Source organism: Lolium rigidum, chromosome 6 (assembly GCF_022539505.1).
Source record: "Lolium rigidum isolate FL_2022 chromosome 6, APGP_CSIRO_Lrig_0.1, whole genome shotgun sequence".
NCBI classification, from domain to species: Eukaryota; Viridiplantae; Streptophyta; class Magnoliopsida; order Poales; family Poaceae; genus Lolium; species Lolium rigidum.
This window is the reverse complement of record NC_061513.1, coordinates 237,816,307-237,836,141: the sequence shown is the minus strand read 5'-3', so window position 1 is coordinate 237,836,141 and position 19,835 is coordinate 237,816,307. Positions and strand designations below refer to the sequence as shown.

General features: G+C 44.6%; 1 protein-coding gene across 1 annotated transcript; it reads left to right on the top strand.

Annotated features, from left to right (window-relative positions):
- Positions 1 to 6,680: 6,680 nt before the first annotated feature.
- On the top strand, positions 6,681 to 11,223 carry LOC124666050. Its single transcript, XM_047203397.1, has 7 exons — positions 6,681 to 6,772; positions 6,903 to 6,995; positions 7,173 to 7,272; positions 7,379 to 7,432; positions 7,641 to 7,728; positions 7,823 to 7,915; positions 8,364 to 11,223. Exons 2-7 carry the CDS (start codon positions 6,929 to 6,931, stop codon positions 8,373 to 8,375), a joined length of 414 nt encoding a protein of 137 aa, XP_047059353.1. The 5' UTR covers positions 6,681 to 6,772; positions 6,903 to 6,928; the 3' UTR covers positions 8,376 to 11,223.
- The last annotated feature ends 8,612 nt before the right edge of the window (positions 11,224 to 19,835 follow it).

The following is a 19,835-nucleotide window of genomic DNA, read 5'->3' as shown; positions in this document are numbered from 1 at the left end:
AAAAGTAGGAGAGTTACATTAACATTGTTTTACTCTGGAGACGCCCCAGCGCATAAAAGCATGAACATATATAAAGTGTTCTGTTCTAAATCACCAAGCTATGACTTTAGGGTATTTGTTCTTTGATAGTCTTCCACATTTTTATTCTCTTCGAGGTATGTAGTCTCATAGTATTTTTACTATATGGTGATGAGTTGTTGCAGTTTTATTTGTGGACACACGTATATGTCGATGTAAAATCTGCGTGACTATTTCTCAAGCACTTCAAGTTGTAGGTTCCTTGAATTTGGGTAGCTTCCTATGTCAAAGATCATTTAGTGCACCGATATCATATTTATGAATCAATGGATCTGGCTATTATATGTTATATATGAATATTTGACACTGCTACTGGAAATGGTACTTGCTTTCCTCCTAGGACCATGTTAGTCATAGTTTCCTACACTTCTTACTCTTAATTGGAATTTTGGCACTGCTACTGGAAAGTTCTTACTCTTAATTCAAGCAGAAGGATCAGGCAATATGCTAACTACCTGAGTAATGAAGTAGTATCATCTTAAGACTGAAAATACAAGTACCTGTATGTGTGTTAATGGGCAATTGTTGGTGTACACTTGAACTTTATCATGAATTACCATTTTCAGGTGGAGCTTCTCTCATGTCTCCTGGTGCCCGCCGATAGTTTTTCTTTTCGAGCGGCGGGGCTTCTCTTCTTCTGCTTTTGATTGGTGTTCCTGCAGCCACCGCCTCACCAGTTCTCTGGCGCTCAACAGAGCAGCTAGCTGCCAACAACATAGGTCAGTAAGTTAGCTGGCATTCTACACTGGCTTTGCCAGAATTATAAGCTTTATTTTTTGAGAAAGTCTAAACAAACTTTGCAAATGAAGATTATACAGTTTTGCGGAATCAAGATACACAAATATTTTTTTTTGCTTCCTCTGTAAGTTAAATGCCTATCTAATCAAGAAACAATTTCTCTGAATAATTTCTTGAACTCGACTTATTTCCGGTCATAGTTTAAGCTTTGTTGAAGGTAAAATTAAAAGAAATGATCTTTGCAAGCATATATGTTTATTACATACATAGCTTTGTTTAAGCTTTGTGTTCTACTACCATCTTTGAACCTGCAGACCTAACATTTGCTTCCCTTGGTGCTCTGTTATATTGTCGTGTTCACATGCAGAATCTGGTTAAAAGAGTGGAATTTTGCATCCTCATGGCATACGTCTTTTAATAAATGTTGTGTATGAATGGCATGTTCAACTGATAACAAGTTAATGAAAATCATGAAGAGTAAAAGAATGAGCTAGCATATATACATGGGATTCTTTACATTGATTCCTTTGCGCTGCTGGCTGCATGATCATGTTGAAGTGATTGTTTTTCAGGTCTCAGCAGCTCAGTGATGAGAGTGAACAAATCACACAGAGAATATAGAAGAAACTGGGCATCAATTCCTGTAGATATGCAGAATTAGAGAGTGAGATAGGTACAAGTAAAGAAAGAAACATTAATTCCGATGTTATTAGAGAGGTAGCACATCAACGGGTGGACCTTTTTTGAGCAGCAACTGGACGGGCAGGGTTGCAGCTACTGTCCTCAAAAATGGCGTGGTGGCACATCCAGCTCGAGTTTTGGAGATTCATTTCTGCAGGCGGGTAATCCTCATCTTCTGGTGCTTCGTGGCTCGACCGAGCATGAGCAAAGGCAGATGGGCATCGGCGGGACATGCCGGTGGTGAAGAAGAAGAATCGGCGGTGCATGCCATGAAGAGCATTGCAGTGTGCTCCCCTGCATCGATTGATACTCATGTGGCTGGAATTGAGGAGAGGTGGTGGCAGTAGTGTCCCGGGAGAGAAATAAAAAAGGGGATCGGACTCAGAGGACTAGAGGTGGTGGGCTGGTGGCAGTAGTGTCACGGGAGAGAAAGTAAAAAGGGATCAGACTGAGAGGACGCCAAGTGGTGGCAGTAGTCGGATGTGTCCAACTCTTTGGTGTGCTGGCGTGGTTCTGGCCCTAGCGTGAGAGGACGAGAGGTCAGGAGTCAGTACCGTGTTATGTATACACTAAGTGGATGTGATTTTTGTTTCCTTAGTTAAATATGACACAACAATATTAAAACTCAATCAAAAGGCTAAACCATAACCTAAAGTTATATCTCAAAGCATACTTTTGTAAAATCTTAGAAATATATTATCACAGTGGCAGCTATTTTTTTTATTGTTATACAAAAAAAAAATTGACGCGAGCTCCATGGATGGTGCGCCAAGGCTTACATCTAAATGGCATCATTCTTGCTCTATATTGATGAGGACAATCATTTTTGGTCATTTTATAACATGTAACACTATGCAGATCTGCTAAATGTGAATGTCAGGATTTAAATTAAAATGCTAAATGACAACTTCCTTGCTCTATATTTCAATGGAAAACATGACCTTTAATCTGATATGCCCTATAAACATCAGTTTTGGACAACCAACATCCCTCAGCAAGAGAAAACACAAGAATACACATACAAAAATTGGTTATCCAAAGAGGAAATGAAGATTTTAGTACTACCAGTGGTTCAAAATAATTTTTCAAAAATGAATGCATCTGGTATATAGTATATAAATATTGCAAAGTTATGTAATCATGCGATCTGGTCGGCTGGTACAAGCCTGTACGATAAAGGGCCTGAGCTCAATTTTTTTTTTTTTTTGCGAATTTGAGCTCAACTAAGTAAGACCACAATATTTTATTGGAAACCTGACCACCTCAAGCTATGTTCCGGATTGAAATTCAGAATAATCATGAAAGAGGAGATCAATTGACTTAAAACGGTGAAACGGCCAGTGTTGGCTCCTCTAGATATACTAGCCTGTTTCCTGTTCAATGTGAGGTTGTTCTTTCCGGTACATTATTCTCTAGGTGCTTAATGTTTTGTTTCAGTCTGTCTTTGGTTTATGCAGCCCATGATGTCGGATGATGTTCGTCCCTGAGTATCTGGATGTGATTCATCCCTGGGCATCTGCTTTCTTCTTTACCTATGGGTGTGGGGTAGTCACAGAGGTAAAAGAAAAAGGTATACGTTGTTCTCTGTTTGAGCTACCTCCATTATATGGGAGCACATCGATAGGTTTCTCTACAAATATCAAATTTAGTAGTACATCATGAAACTAATCATGGAGTTATATATGTATGTAGCTTTCCATATTGAACTTCGCCTCATAGTTTGAAGCTCATTCTAAACTGTAATAAAAGAAAGATGATTGTTGTAGTTTGTATGAAGTGATATTATGAAATTACCTGTTAGCTTTGCTAGAACTTCTCGCTTTTTATCCATATCTTCTTGCAACAATATATTTTGTTCGTTGTCACTTTGGATTTCTGTATAGTATTGTTTTGTTGTCGTAATGTTGGGTATTGGTTGCGTGTTCTCCTATTTATATGGATATACTACTGCAGATAGCAAAGAAATCCATTTTTAGTGCACCCTTATGGTGCCTCCACAGTGATTTTAGGTCGTGGGCGCCATCATATCGGGTTCATTTGGTGCATCTTGGCTGTCTATTTTTTCACCGCATCGTATAATGAGCTAGCGCGGTGAAAACCTTAGCCGCAGTCACGTGCCTTCCTTTCTCCCTCTTCCTCGCTTGTTCCTCCTATAACTGGAGATTGAGCGAATCAAGTATCAAGATTCTAATCTATCTCCATTTTCTGGTCATCTCTATCCATTTTCTGGATTTCTGGTCTTCTTTTGTAAAGACTGAGCCAGTCTTGGAATCTGTCATCTTCAATTTAGGGCGCATTCTTGACAGTAATTATGGGAGGCTGCAAAGTCTGTTGGGAAAGGAGTAGCTGAACTGATATAGGGTAGGACTTGACTGCTTAATCTCTTGATTTTCCATGGAAATATATGCTAATCTCTCTTTTCGGCCAACAATGCGCATGATTAGTATTGCAGGTATATACATTCACTAGCTATAATGATATCTCTGAAGCAGATGGAAATCCCAGATTGAACATGGGAGAAGGATCCATAGATGGAAATCCAAATCGAACATGGGAGAAGGGTCCCGATGGCATTGCTCTTGCAGATTTCATTAACTTGATTTTACTAAACAACATCACAATTATTTCTTTTGTTGATGGCCCAACAAATATAGACGTTGTTTTTGTTATGCCTTCCTTCTGTTGCTCTTGACATGGCCATCTGAGTGTTTCATACTATAATATATTCCTCTGTTCTTATGGTTGTACTTAAATATTTTATACTCCGTTTATAATTTCATGTGCTTTATCTTAAAATCATCCTATTGACTTTGCTTTCTAAAACCTAAGAAACGAATTATCAGTTCTACCTAATTTTTGGCAGTGTTATACAGAGTGTCCATTTTTGGTAGTGTTATACAAAGTGTGCATTGGTATGAGTTTCACGGGGTCGTGCGCCAAGGCGCACATCTAAATCTAGTTGGTATAATCAGTACGTAGTTTATGGTCATGCCTGTGTAAACTGAGTTTGACTGCAATCAATTGAAAGGCAATGATTATGACACAAGTCTATGAATATTGTTGCATGGCAGTGCCCTCTGATGTGGTGAGCCATTCTTAGTGCAAAAATATGATGACCCACAGTAGTAGTGATCCTCCTAAAGGCAGCCCTACCAAGAAAATGTTGGCTTGCTCGTAATCAAATTTTCTTTCTTTTTCTTGACCGGAGGCAAAATATTTGCCCCAACACATGCATGCTTAGGGCATCTCCAACGCGGGCACCCCAAACGCAAAACGGACGTTGAATCGGTCCGTTTGGGTAAAAACTGCTCCCAACGGGCCGACCCAAATTAAAAACGGACAGCTGCCGCGTCCGGAACGACCTAAAACCGGACCAAATTTACGTGGCTTTTGGGGCGAGCCGGACTAGCGCGGACGTGCTTTTCCATCCGCACATGTCCGTTCGTGGCCCGGCTTGGCGGTGACAGAAAATACAACCGCAAGGCTCCATATCTTCTCTCTCCTCTGCCCCCTCTATTTACTTTTTGCCATGGATTGGAGCTCGCCGGAGTGGAGCTCGCCTAGCCAAGTTCGTCGTCGCCCTCGCCTGGAAGCTCCCGATGCTGGATAGTCCTCTTTTTTTCATCCCTGCTGGAACTCGCCGGAGACAAAACGAGCTCCGCGCTGCCGGCCTCGACGCCGACGAGCAAGACGACGACCACCGCGCCATGGACTCTGCCCGCGCCTCGCCTCGCCACCGCCGCGACGGGCACGAGCCCGGCCTCGCCACGCTGCCGCGGGCGCCGGCCGCGCGGGCACAGGGCGGGCCGCGCCTCGCCTCGCCGCCGCGCGGCACGGGGCCGGCCACGCCTCACCACGCCGCCGCCGGCACGGGGCTAGCCGCGCCTCGCCACGCCACGCCGCCGTCGCGCGGGCACGGGGCCGGCCGCGCCTCGCCACGCCGCCGCCGCGCGGGCAGGAGGCGGAGCTCGCCGCGAGCACGGGCGGGGGCACGGGCACGAGCGGGGCGGCCCCACGCCGCTGCAGCTCCGCGCACGCCGCGCGCTGCATCTTCGCCCGGGCCGCGCGGCACCTCCCGCGCAGCCGGGTCGGGGGTCTCCGGCGCAGGCGTCGCCATGCTCCGGGCCGCGAGCGCCCTTGCTGGCCGCCACGCGCGCGTCCGTGCATCCTTCGGGCGCTGCGAGCCGGCCGCTCCGCGCCCGCCCGCTCGACCAGCTCCGCCCGCGCCGTGCCGCTCGACCAGCTCCACGCCCGCGCCCGCACCTCGTCGCCGCTCGCGCCCGCACTTCGTCGCCGCGCGCGGGCAAAAAAGCACCTCGTCGCCGCGCGCGCCCGCTCGACCTGCTGCTGCTCTGCGCCAACGCCGGCGTCTACCTGCCGCGCCACGCGCCCGACCACACCGCCGCGGCGCTCGACGCGCTCAGGCTCATCTCCGTCTCCGCTTCGCTCCGCGAGCCCGCAGCGGGCACGGGCGCCGGCCGCACCTCGCCACGCCGCCGCGAGCATGGGCTGGCGCTGCGGCGCGACGCCGGCAGCCATGCTCCTCGCCACCCTCGACGCCGGCGTCATGGCGCATGCCTGCCCGGGCGTCATACGCGCGTTCCTCTTCACTTGTCCGTTTTGGGTCATGCGTGTGCGTTGGGGATTAAAATTTGAGCCGGTCATCTGTGGACATCCGCGCAACGTCCGCGTGTCCGCCGGACGACCCAAACGGATAAGAAGGACAGTCCGTTTGGGTCTTTGGGTTGGAGATGCCCTTACAACCTTGTTGGGGGCATCTAAAGGTATAATTGTTGCACCCTCATGGGGCATGGAGAGGCCATCCACGGTAGGCCACTTGCCGCACAAGGCCTGGGCAGTTTTGCCTCATTTTTTTCCAGCGATTGGGCCAGGTGTCACACTGTTATTGGCAAAGCTCAGGGGAAAAAATAATAGGAAGGGGAAAAAGGCCACGACCAAACCATCCAAACCCTATCCAATCCTCTCCCCGCAGCCTGGCTCACAATTTCTTTCTCCCCTGCTCGCCCCCCGCGCGGCCACCACGGCATGAGCTCGGCCCGGCGCCGCCGATGGAGCGACGAGGCGCGGGAGAGGCGCCGCTGGTGGAGCGCAGCGCGCGGGAGCGGCGCGCCGGTCGAGCGCGTAGGAGAGGCACCGGTAATGGAGCGCGGCGCTGTGGGAGCAGCGTGCCGGTGTAGCGACGACATCGAGCGAGCTGAGCGGGAGCGGGAGCGGCGCCACCCGTGGACACAGCGGCCTATTGCTGCAGCCAGTCGTAAGCCTGCTTCTCTCCCCAATCCCTACCTCCATCTCTCCCCCAATCCACGCCTCCATCTCTTCTCCATTCCTCTCCATCTCTCCTCCAATCCCTTTTCATCCTTTGGTTTTTCCCATGGCTAGAGTAGGGAGAGGCAAAGGGAAGCATCCCGCCATGGATGAGGAGGCGGAGCTTGATGTGGATCGCCGGGAGCAGCGACTTATCTTCGTTTGTCGCGGTGGTAGGTGGCCGACTGGGCTATGCCCCTCCTCCCTGACTCATCTTTGTGGGTATTGCGGTAGAAGGAGGGATTTCACGATGCAGACAGAGCTCTCTCCCCCTCCCTCTCTCCTCCTCCTCTTCTTCTTCTTCCTGATGATCAAATTTGGCAATGTTTGTTGTATGACTGATTGGTCAGGAAGGGAGATACCGGGGAAGGTGTTGATTTTGCACATATTTGACTCTACCATTGGCCGTGTCCACTTGGGAAGCACCTTGCCAGGAAGCCCAGGAGTTAGGTGTGCAATTTTTCGTAAAACTTTTTCTCTTTCGCTGCTCCCTTTTGGTTTAATCCTCTAATATTTCATATTTGTTTGTTCAAATTCTTTTTATTTATACCTACAGGTTGTTCCATGAAAAGACAAGCGAGTTGTGGTCTGTAGAAGAAGATTGGTCTATGTAATATTCATTCTACTCACACATTATTTTCTGAAATTTACCTAAAATATGTTACTTTCATTTGCTTTTACGGTCACCTGAGCTAATATATCTAGATTGAGGATTACGTCTTTTTTTTTTAAACTTAGGACCATGTCTCTTTCCACACACCCAATCGTCATGCAGTTGTTTAATATGATTTGAATTTTTTCATATGTATGTTATTAAGTATGCTGAAAGGAGACAGTCTCCATGGTGAGAAGTCGGCGCGACAATGCTGGTGCAGCTGCTCCACGATGGTGGCGGGCAGTTCAAAGGTAGTATCAACCCTTGAAGCATCGCATTTTATTAGCATACGGTAAATGTTAATTAGTAAAAATCAGCTGACCCTAATTGGGTTTTCCTCTTTAGATTATAGACGAGGAATACGGGAAACTTCCGGAAGACTTAGATTACTACTCAATGAAAAATCTACCGCTTGAAGCCCGTGAGAAACTTTCCAAGGTGGGTGAATTGTGAAACATCCTCTGATATGCTTGCTCTTTCTAGAGTTGCATCGAGGATACGTTCAACAGCCTTGCATGATAATATGCCCTTAAATAGCATGTATTGTTCATATGATTTTTTGTAGGTCCCATATACCAAGGAAAGCTTTATAATTCAAGCTTTTGTTACAGTTTGTCTAGACTCTGTTACTTGGATGGATGGATGGTACATGCAGATCCATAGTTATTTGTTTTGTGTTTGTATGTCCGCTGAAGTATTATTATGATAAACAATATATACCATGTGTCTGGTCTTGACAATTTAGATGTTCTATTGCATGTTGTAATATCAAGTCATGTGTTCTGCTTTTGACATGTTGTATTTTTAAGAAAAAAATCAGATTGATATGCTTGCCAACAAATAAAGAATTGTTGAAATTGTTGCTTTAACCAAGATTGTTGATCAGATATTCTGTTAAAGGAGAATCAACCAAGGCTTGGGAATGTTACAGTGGTACCCGATGACAACTAGATTACAATGCACCGGATGATGAGTGACTGATAAACATCAATTTAACGAAAAGGGGGTAACACATTGTTCTTGCAAGTCATTAATTCTCTCCTATTTCTCTTTGCTTTCACATTCAAGATGGATAATCGCATGTACCACTAGGTTGTGTACTAAGTAAATGCCAGAAATTTCCACCTTTGTCTCTCTATTCACCTATGTGTGATAGATTTGTTGAAATCGGTAATATTCACTGCCTTCTCTATCCAGAAATTAGTTGGAGAATATTTCTTCCGATACATACATATTTATTTGTGTTTCCATCTTAATAATAGTTAATTCAGTAACTTAACTGTAGTAAAATATTAATGTGATGTGTCTCCCCAAAAGGAAACTTAGTAATTAGTCACAATGATATATAGACATGCATATACCTGTGAATCATCCAGATTGCATACCTTGAGGACTTGTCATTTTCTTTTGCAGAATACTTTTGGAGTTTGAGGACAAGCTTACTGATATTTATCCACAGTAGGTTATTTCAGCACTAGAGTGGTTATGCCATTGTTTTTGGCTCAGGATTTGCAGCTTCTGTCATCAGGGAGAGAGGATAGCTGATAATTTTGGTATTCTGTGCTGTTGAATTATGGGAGAGCCACCTAATTGTGGATGCCAAATGAAGCGTCTGGAAAAATTTTCTGCCACACAATAGAAGGTGAGTACTAAATGATTGATTGAGCGTTAAGTTTTCTATATAGTCTTGAATGAGCATATGACCAAATAAGTGTAAATTATAACGTGATAATTTTAATTTCCCCTGTAGTCTCAATGAGCATATGATCACTTAAGTATAAATTATTAGATATCTTCTTTTCCTTTGCAGTAGTAACCCATGAGTATTATTTTATCTACAACTGGTAATTCTAATAGGGGATTAGGTGTTGATGCCGTCTTCGTCTCAGGAAATGCTGGGCCTACTTTTTGATCATGAATAACAAATATAAATATGTCTTTGCCACTTTACTAGCTTACATAATGTTTTCTATTTCATATAACGATGTTTTGCTTCTGTAAGAAAAACAGGGGTAAAGGGTAGTCATGTATTGCGATTTAGCAATGCAACAGTAGAGGCTTAATTCTTCCGGCCTTTGCACTTTAGTTTAAAGCATTCGGCCTCACAAGCAGGAGACCAACTATTTCTTCAAGTTCTAAAGTTGTGCGTATATATTACACAAAACACATAAACGCTTCTTCAGGAACTCCAAATTGTCGTCATTTAGGACTGTGGATGACAACATGTTGTCGTTTTTTTATTTATTATCTTCCTTTACTCAATAACTTCAGAAAGAATAAAAGACACATGTAGCTGCCATTTGGGTTTCTTTGTTCAGGGAAAGAAAGACTTCCATTTATTTGAGGTAGCACATTTTAGAATGCTGCAAGTTGGCATTTGAGCTTTTTGTGTGTGGTTTGTACCAGTGATGTAATGAAGCACCTATTTCACTTAATTCTTAGTTGCATAACACCTTATGTTTTATACAAGAAAATGTAGATTTTCTCAAGAAAGGGGATGAACGCATCGTCTTGAATTACGTCTGCTGTTCTCTATTTCTGGAGTAGCATCATATTCTTTTCCTTTCGGCAAGTACTTTGGGTTTGTTATTACCAATGTAAACTTTATGAATGCTTCAATTTTTGATATCTTTCGAACCAATAACAAAAGAGGATGTCGAGACTTTTCTCCTTGGTTTCCTTTCAGTTTTGAGATAGTTCCATAGTTCAATGATTTTTTGGTTATACAGATTTGTGGGTACATATTTAACTGAGTTGCAGACTTTAACATTTGGCTTTATGCTTTGTTGCAGCAGGAGATTTAGACGGAAAAGGATTGGTAGTAGAGGATGTGCTTTGCTAGGGAAATTCGTACATAGTTCTGCAAGTTATTTTTTCGCCCCTGTGTTCTTCGCATTGATTTAAGTTAATCCTTCTTGCAGTAGTCATTCTGATTTGTCTATTCACACCTAATCCATGCACTCTTTGAACTCTAAGTTTTACAGTTGTTCGTGTCTACCAGTGCTTATTCAAGATACTATCTTGCTAGAAATAAAACTGAGCATCTGGTAAAAGAAAAAAAATATAACAGAGCAGCAACGCAAAAAAGCCTTGGTGAAAGATCTGTCATCTTGGGGATCTCAATGGAATAATATTGTGTGTGTTTCACGAGTCTGTGAGAACAATGATCAAGACATAATGTATATGTCATTGCCATTGACCAACTGGTACTATTAATCTTCTCTTCCCTTTATTTCTCTTTGATTTTTTGTATTTTGAGTTAGCAAGTGTGATTTCTGAAACCTACAGCTGAATGTCTTCTCTTTGTTTCTACATTTTGGTGCATGGATCAGTAGAAGCTACCTAACATTTAAAAGTGCATTGGGAAAGAAACTTAGACTTGCATCTTTATGGTCTTCTTGTATAAGAAACAGTATGTATAGCATAGATTCATGTGCTTACTAGGTTGTTTTGAAATTTTGGAGCTTTTGTATTACCAAAAAAATAGAGTTGTGTTAATTCTTATCTGATGGCTTTAATAAGAAAATATACAAAATATAATAGTTTTTACCACTTGCTTTTGCCACTTCGCCCATCAGGATGCTCCATGTTAAGCAGCAACTTGAATTTTATACAAATGCCAACTTTCATTTCAGCTAGGAGACTAATTGATACGGGGCGACCTTCGGTCTCCACCGCATCATGTGCGTCAACGCCGACACGTCACGCAAAGGTGAATCTTCTCCTTTATGCGTGCCTACAATTGTCTCTCATGAATGGTATGCTACTTCATCCTCCTTCATATGACCATGATAGGAACACATCGCCAAGTACGGAGGAAGTGGACGACACCATGGAGGCTCGAGGACTCAAGGCCGAGGTCATGGAAGCATGGAAGAGAACGTCGAGGATAAGGAGACGCGCCAGGAAGACCGGCACTGCCGCACCGCCACTATGCATGAGGACGACGGCACTGCCGCCCTACCTGCGCCGACCCAGGAAGACCGGCACTGCCGCACCGCCACTATGCATGAGGACGACGGCACTGCCGCCCTACCTGCGCCGACCCTATCGCCCTACCTGTGCTGGCCCTGACGCCCCACTGCAAAGAGCATCAAATCTGAACCCTTTATCCCTTTGTATGCCTAAACTACCCCTCCTTTGGTGGCTCCCTATATATAGGCTCCCACCTCCCCTTCATTAGGTAAGACATAACTTGAGTGAGAACTTGACTTATGCCTCCACCATCCCTTTGGGATTTGGGAAACCCCCTCCTTAGATTTACCCAAATCTATTGTACAAGGCACTCCTTATATGATTAGTCTCTCACACTCGTGATTCAACCACCGGTCTCTCACTCGTGTGATTCTACCGATCGTATACCGATCTTCCTCTCGGGGATTCTACCGCGTGTCTCTCTCTTGAGAGATTCTATCGGGATAGTGGTCTATCGGGAGTAAACCGAATTGTATCGGGTTGGTGTGTGATTGCGTGTGTTCATCGTGTTCATCGCCGTGTTCTTCGTGTTCTTCCTCTCCCCCGCCTTTCCCTCGGTCAATTCGTGAGATCGGGCAACCCACGTGGCCTTAGGTCGCATCATATGGTATCAGAGCAAAGGTTGCCACGAATTTGACCCTCCAATTTCACCAATTTCGCCCAAAAAATTTCCCCAAAAAATTTTGCCCCAAAAAATAGCTCGAAATTGGATCTGCGAATTTGTTGCGTTTCTTGTGGTTTTGATCCACTGTTTTGATGTTATTTGTGTTGATCTATTGTTTCCCCTACTTTTCCCCTTCGATTCCATCAAGTCTAGCTCGAATTTGAGCAATTTCCGTGTGGGTTTCGTGAAGAACAGGAGGAGAAGTTCATCATCCTCCCGAGCAGCTTAACTCCACCGCCCCTGGGGCCCACCCCGCCGCCGCCGTGCCCATCTCCCGCTCGCTGCTAGCGCTCGCACGCGCCACCAGCTACCACGCCGCTCGCCTGGCCAAGGCCCCCTGGCTCCGCTCGATCCGCCCCGCACCCCACCACTTCTCGCTCCAAGCGCCGCCAGCAGGCCATCAAGCGGGCGCTGCCCAAGCTCGAGCTCCACCCCACGCGCGCCCGCCCAGCAGCATTCGCCCGCGTGCGCCTCCAATCAGCCGTCGCGCCGCCGCTGGCCTCACCTTCCCGCCGGCCGCCGCTCCCGCCCTTGCTCATCCCCGCTCGACCGGCTGGCCACCACCAGTACCAGCGCCGCCCCTTGATTCCTCCTGACCACCCGCCACGCTACGCCGCCTGCTCCACCGCATCAGTGCAGCTGCTTGCTCGCCTGCAGCCCGCACGCGCAGAGCCGCAGCGCAGCTCCCCAGCCAAGCCACCGCCGCTGGCCCCGCTCGGCCGCATCACCAGCACAGCAGCTCCATCCGCGCACGCAGCAGCAGCACTCCACGCACTCCTCAATCCATTCACCTCGCTGCTCCTCAATACAGTCACCTGGCTGCTCACATCTCCCAAGAATCGCAAGAAAAATCACCAACCGGAGCCAGACCGGGTAGCAACCGGAAAAAACTGCTCGGACCGGAGCGAAACCGGGCGGCAACCGGATGGTCCGGCCAGGAATCCGGTTGACCGGGTTCTGGACCAGTTTCGTCCAATTTTGACTCCACTTTTTGCCCCAAATTTTGACAACTTTTCGGAGCCCGTTTGACTCCAAATTTTAACAGCATCCCCCAAATACTCCACATAGTCTACCCTCAATTTTTGACGATTTTTGGAACATATTTTTTGACCGCTCGTTTCGACCCAACTTTTCGGGCATTGACTTAATTTGCCCGGTTTCCGTTTTGGAGTGCCTTTGGTCCGTGAGAACCGCTTCCGCGCCTACATCAACACCGCGACAACGGCATCGGCACCCCGGATTCCGGCGCATCTTCGCCACTTCGACACCACCACTTCGCCATCGCAAGTTCGTGTGCTTGACACCGCCTAACGTCAATAGGTATAACTTGCCTCCCCTACCCCTTGTAGCCTTTTCTTCCTTTGCGTACCTATCCCATTGAGAGTGGCTTTCCGAGCGTTGCGAAGCATTGCACAAGTGTCACGACCGTGAGAGGGTGTGTGTGCGTTGTGTTGAGCAAAGCTCCGAAGCAAGCTCGGTGAGAAAGATACACAAAAGAAGAAAAAGTGTGACATATACATAGAGAAAAAGAAAGCTTCTAAGCATAGAAAAAAAAGTGAAAAAAAGAGAAAAAAAAAGAAATAGAAAAGAGTGTGTGTCCACCGATACCGAGAAGTGCAAAGCTTGTGAGCACTAAGAGAGATAAGAGAAGAGTGGCATTTGTGCAAATCTTGTTGCTTCTTTCTTGTGCAACCAAGCTACGGTCTCTCTTGTGTTGGCGTGACACCGAGCTTATAGTCTTCGTTAGGACCATCCTTGTTACTTGCTCACTTCTTTGGTCGCGCTAACCCCATTGTTCTTCTTGTGTGTGTTTCCGTGTTTCCTTGACATAGATCACCACTTTTGACATTTGACTTTGGATCTTACCCACATTTGACAATAGACTTTTCCGTTGATCTTTTCGTTTGCTATCCACCCCTTACCCACCACATATAGTGTTTCTTAGCCTTTTGCGTGTGCTTTGAGTGTGTGTGTGAGTAACCCCGATACATTTCGACTTTGCTCTTGACTTGAACCATTTTTCCGATACTTTCTTGATAGGTGAGATACTTGTGTAGCTTTCCTTCCACCACATACATATACACCTTCCTAGTGAGATATACACATGATGACCCCACAAGAGCAAGCCGAGATGAGAGCATACTTCGCCGAGCTAGATGCTCGAGAGGCCAAAATGACCCTCCAAGACAAAGCCGAGTGCAAATCCTACTTCAAACACCTTGAGAGCAAGAGTAATACACCCCACGAGTCGAGTGAGGATGTTTCGATTTCTAACAACTTAACCTCTACTCCGCTTGTGTTGTCTTCCTCTTTGCTAGGTTGCTCGGACATCGACGACGCCATTGCCATGGAGATGAGGGACTCCACTATATGTGAGATGAGCGACTCCACTATATGTGAGATGAGCGACTCCACTATATGTGAGCTTGATGAGTGCCTCCACTTCGAGAGCATGAGTGATACACCAAGTGAGATGAGAGTGGTAGTTGATAGGTCATGTGAGGCCATTTCAAACTCTAACAAGTTACCCTCTACTTCTAGTGTGTTTCCTTGTGTCTCATTAGGTCCCATGGATCACGAGACGCCGATCATGGAGAAGATGTACATGGTGCATGAAGATGATGCTATCACACCATGCTTGATTGAAGATGAACTTGGAGGCCACATCGAGCCTACCTCTTCCACAACACCTACCTCATATGAGCGGGACTACAAAGGTACACATATGGGTGTTGATGATGCCATGATCCCACTAGTGGACATGATGATTTGTGAGTGCTTGCATGAGTTGGATGATCCTATTGCTATGTCATATGCTTCTTTCACTTTCCCTTGCGATAGTTGTGCCATTCTTGATCATGTGGAAGTAGTTGCTTGTGACACATTGACCATGCCATGCTATGAGTGTTTCGATTTCTATCCTATTGCTTGCAATATGTCGAACAATTTCTCTTTCCCATGTGTTGCTTGCAATGATGATGATAATGCTTGTGTTGTGACAACTTTGATGAACAATTGCTCTTTCCATAAGTTTGTCAACAATAATGATCAAACCTTGAACATGTTTTGTGCCAAATGCTTACAATACTCTCCCATTAATGCAACAAAAATGTTGAATACTTTCTCTTTCCAATGCTTGGTTTGCAATGATGTTAATATGCTTGTAAATGAGATTGCCCCCATAGCTCTCTCAAATTTTGGAGACTTTTCCTATGTCCATGATGAGCATGTTCATGTGTTTACCCCGCATATTCACCATATCTACTATGATGCTTTGCTTAACGCTAATGGTGATGTGCAAAAGAAATGGACCATCATGATGGATGATGTGTTCATATACCATGCACACACGTTCTTTGCTTTGCCTATTGTGTGTGTAGGTACAAGAATGCCAATGTCAACCTCGATTGAGCACGAGTTGACAAAGAGAGCTCTTGAGAGCATAATACAAGTAAGTACAAGATCGAACCCGGCTCTAATACCTTTCCCATGCTTTGCATTGAACATGCCAAACAATTTCTCTTTCTTATGGTTCTTTTGCAAGCATGATGATGTGATTCTTACCGTTGGTGTTGCCTCAAACAAGTTGACCAATTTCTCTTTCATTTGGTTTGTTGGCACGCATGGTTGTGCAAATTTTTACTTGATGAACTTTTTGGATGATATGTTGTGTGTTGCAACAAATATGAGGACCAATTTCTCTTTCCAATGGTTTGTGTGCACACATGTTGATGATATTTTGGACACTCTTCCGTATGTGTTTTTGCCAACTTCTCCACTTAGTGCTTCAAGGATGTTGAACAATTTCTCTTTCCGATGCCTTGAATGCAATAATGCACATGAGTTTCTACATGAGATGGACATCATAGTCGTCTCACAATTTGGAGTTTTTGCGTTTCCGTATTTGGAAGATGTTGAAATGGAGTTCTTACACATTGACCTTGCACATGCATTATTCTTGATAAATTTGTGTTGTGCTAACGGTGTTGTGAACATGAAAGGACATGTCATCGATGATGTGCTCCAATATCACACACAAACATACTTTGCTTGGTCTTTGTTGTGTGAAGGTACAAGTGACTTGTGGATGAGCGTCAACGAATGGGTTCAACCCCACACTTCGACTACACAAGATCTCTCCATGAGAGCACATCGACATCTTGCTAAGGTGACCTCCTTCTACTTGCGCTCTTTTGCTAAACCCGTGGAACATTGGCTATGCTTTGAGTGTTGCTTGGCTTTTCTTGTGCTATTGATAGGGCTCTTGACAAGTGAAGCGACATTCAAGCGTGGTTGTCATCTACCTCCTATACACGTTCATGAAGAGCTATCGTCGAGGACGACTCTTTTTCAAGTGGGGGGAGATGATACGGGGCGACCTTCGGTCTCCACCGCATCATGTGCGTCAACGCCGACACGTCACGCAAAGGTGAATCTTCTCCTTTATGCGTGCCTGCAATTGTCTCTCATGAATGGTATGCTACTTCATCCTCCTTCATATGACCATGATAGGAACACATCGCCAAGTACGAAGGAAGTGGACGACACCATGGAGGCTCGAGGACTCAAGGACGAGGTCATGGAAGCATGGAAGAGAACGTCGAGGATAAGGAGACGCGCCAGGAAGACCGGCACTGCCGCACCGCCACTATGCATGAGGACGACGGCACTGCCGCCCTACCTGCGCCGGCCCTATCGCCCTACCTGTGCTGGCCCTGACGCCCCACTGCAAAGAGCATCAAATCTGAACCCTTTATCCCTTTGTATGCCTAAACTACCCCTCCTTTGGTGGCTCCCTATATATAGGCTCCCACCTCCCCCTTCATTAGGTAAGACATAACTTGAGTGAGAACTTGGCTTATGCCTCCACCATCCCTTTGGGATTTGGGAAACCCCCTCCTTAGATTTACCCAAATCTATTGTACAAGGCACTCCTTATATGATTAGTCTCTCACACTTGTGATTCAACCACCGGCCTCTCACTCGTGTGATTCTACCGATCGTATACCGATCTTCCTCTCGGGGATTCTACCGCGTGTCTCTCTCTTGAGAGATTCTATCGGGATAGTGGTTCGGGCTATCGGGAGTAAACCGAATTGTATCGGGTTGGTGTGTGTTTGCGTGTGTTCATCGTGTTCATCGCCGTGTTCTTCGTGTTCTTCCTCTCCCCCGCCTTTCCCTCGGTCAATTCGTGAGATCGGGCAACCCACGTGGCCTTAGGCCGCATCACTAATGAAACGTCGTACACAATCATGCCTGTACACAGGCTTGCTAGCCTGATGTTTGATATCATGCAATTCGTAGAAGGTATGACCTAATGTTCATATATTTTATCACTACATTGATGTTCAAAGTCTCCATGATTTTTAAGGGCCAAGCTCTATCATTGATGCAAGTATTAGCAAATATAAATCAATTTATCATGTTCTTGTGTGTAAAACAATTTTCTAGCCAAAATGAAGTGGTATGAATTATTGTGCTATGCTACTTCGCTAGCTTTTGTAGAATTAGATCTATGAAAATTATTGTGTTGTTGAAGTTCTCATTGACGGAGTTTGGTTTTGTAAGTGCATATATTGGAATAATATGAACATATTGATGGAAGACAGATGGCTATAGGAAGGTTGAGAAATTATTTTGCCTAGTCCTTTTCCCGTTTTCTCAAGCTGCAACAAAGTGCTAATAATTAGACCATGTGTACAGTGCTTGCACTTTGAAATATGATGTTACAAGTCAAATTGTTTCAGTTATGCAGTGTTCATTTAATATATTGAATATTACACCAGAAATGGTTAGTACCTACTGTATTGATTCATCATATTAGGAATTTCCGATTCATGAAGACTAGCTTACATTAGATGTTGCACACAATTATTTTGATTATTTCAGAATGTAAGTATTCATCATATTAGGAATTTCCGATTCATGAGGACTACCTTATTTTAAAATGCAATTATTGATGGTGTTGTAACTGGATATTTGGACCTGAACATTGTTTCTGACAAATCATCCTATTGATATTTCTGTACACGAAAATGAATTCATGCATACTTGCTTTATTCCTTGTAAGTTTATTGTTGGTATATGTACCTCTCAAAGAGGAAGCAAGATTATTTCCTAAGATAAGAAAAAAAAGAATCAAGAGTAGAGAATACTTATGCCCAGTTTGGTGATTCGAAGCAATCCTTAATCTATATTAGTTGTAAATTATATTTAGACCCAAAGAGCGTCTTACAAGTTATATTAGTTATAAATTGTTTTATTTCAGATCAGCTATAATTATGTGTACTGTAGTAGTATCTGCTTTTGGTTTGTGCATTAGTGGCTTCTGAAGAGAATTTCCCAATACCAGGATCAAAGGATGGTGGTTCAGATCAAAGGTGATCAAGCAATGTGTGTTCAGTCAATATTTCTCAAGTCTGACAATTAAATCATACTAACAATCAGAGTGATGATTTCTTTTGTATCTTCTGGATACTCAAATAGCTTAGCATTGTGTATTTGAGCATCAGGTATGGTGGTGCTACTGTCAAATCATGAAATACACTCATATACATGCCATTGTTGTTGGTGCGTAATTTAGGCTAGGAGAAGATTTCTTCATTTTTTCCTCTTGAGCTCTCAGAACATTTGCTTCTGTTGGGGTTGTCCTCGGTAGGACCTAGGCATGTCTCTCATCTATGGTCTATGAATGTACATTCCCTTTTCCATTTTTTTCTCGCATGAGCATTTATCTCAATCTAGGTATAATGTTCCTTGTGCGATACCAGTCTATACAAGCAACCAACGAATGTTGTGGTGAACTTTGTGATGGCAATTTGGTTGCCATTGTTCCAGATCCAGCATGGACATTTCTTTCCCAAGGCCTTCCCATATCCTCCATTCCAAATTATGGACGGCTCAGTCGGCAGTGAACAATTGGCATTCTTTTACAATTCTTTAAAATTTCAGTAAATAATTTACACTGACACGTCTCTCTTGCCAAACAATTAAGTAAGATATGCATTTTGTTTTGTTCCAGGTTTTTGCAAGATGCCTGAAGCCCAGAACAATGTCTTTGCAAGATGCATAAAGCCCAAAACAGTGTCTATCAATATGTCAACTCTGTTTTGTACCATGCATCGTACCAGTTTCTGAAAGCAAATATGTAAAATACTGAAGCAATCATGCTCTATTGCTCTCACTTTTAATACAGGAAAAGAGCTTGCCAAATTCAGAGGCGAGACGATGTACTCAGCAAACATGCCATGTATTCAATTTTTTTTTGTCTCATGGACATTCACAAATTACAGCAGCCAATTCACACGACCATGTCAAATACCACGGCTTTACATCAGAATTTACGATGATATGCTCATTCGCACCTGATTCTCTAGCAGAGACATTGCAGACTGAGGTATAACTTCAATACTTTAGAGAGGAGGCGCTGTAGCAGCTTGCCTGCTCCCCTGTTGCCGTCGCATATGCTTGCTGGTGTCCCACACCCTGCTCGTCTCCTCTCCTTTTAGCTGCCTAGTGTGCTGTTACAGTTGCTTGGTAGATATACATGCCCAATGTTCCTCCGCCATGGAAGCCTGAAGGTAGTAGATAAGAATTAAGTTACGTTTTCTTCTCGATGTGACCAATTAACGGTAAAGCTAATAATTGTTCTTTAAAGTGTTTGATTATTTATTTCTTAGGTTATCTATAGGTGTTAGTGCTTGATATACTATGTGGTCA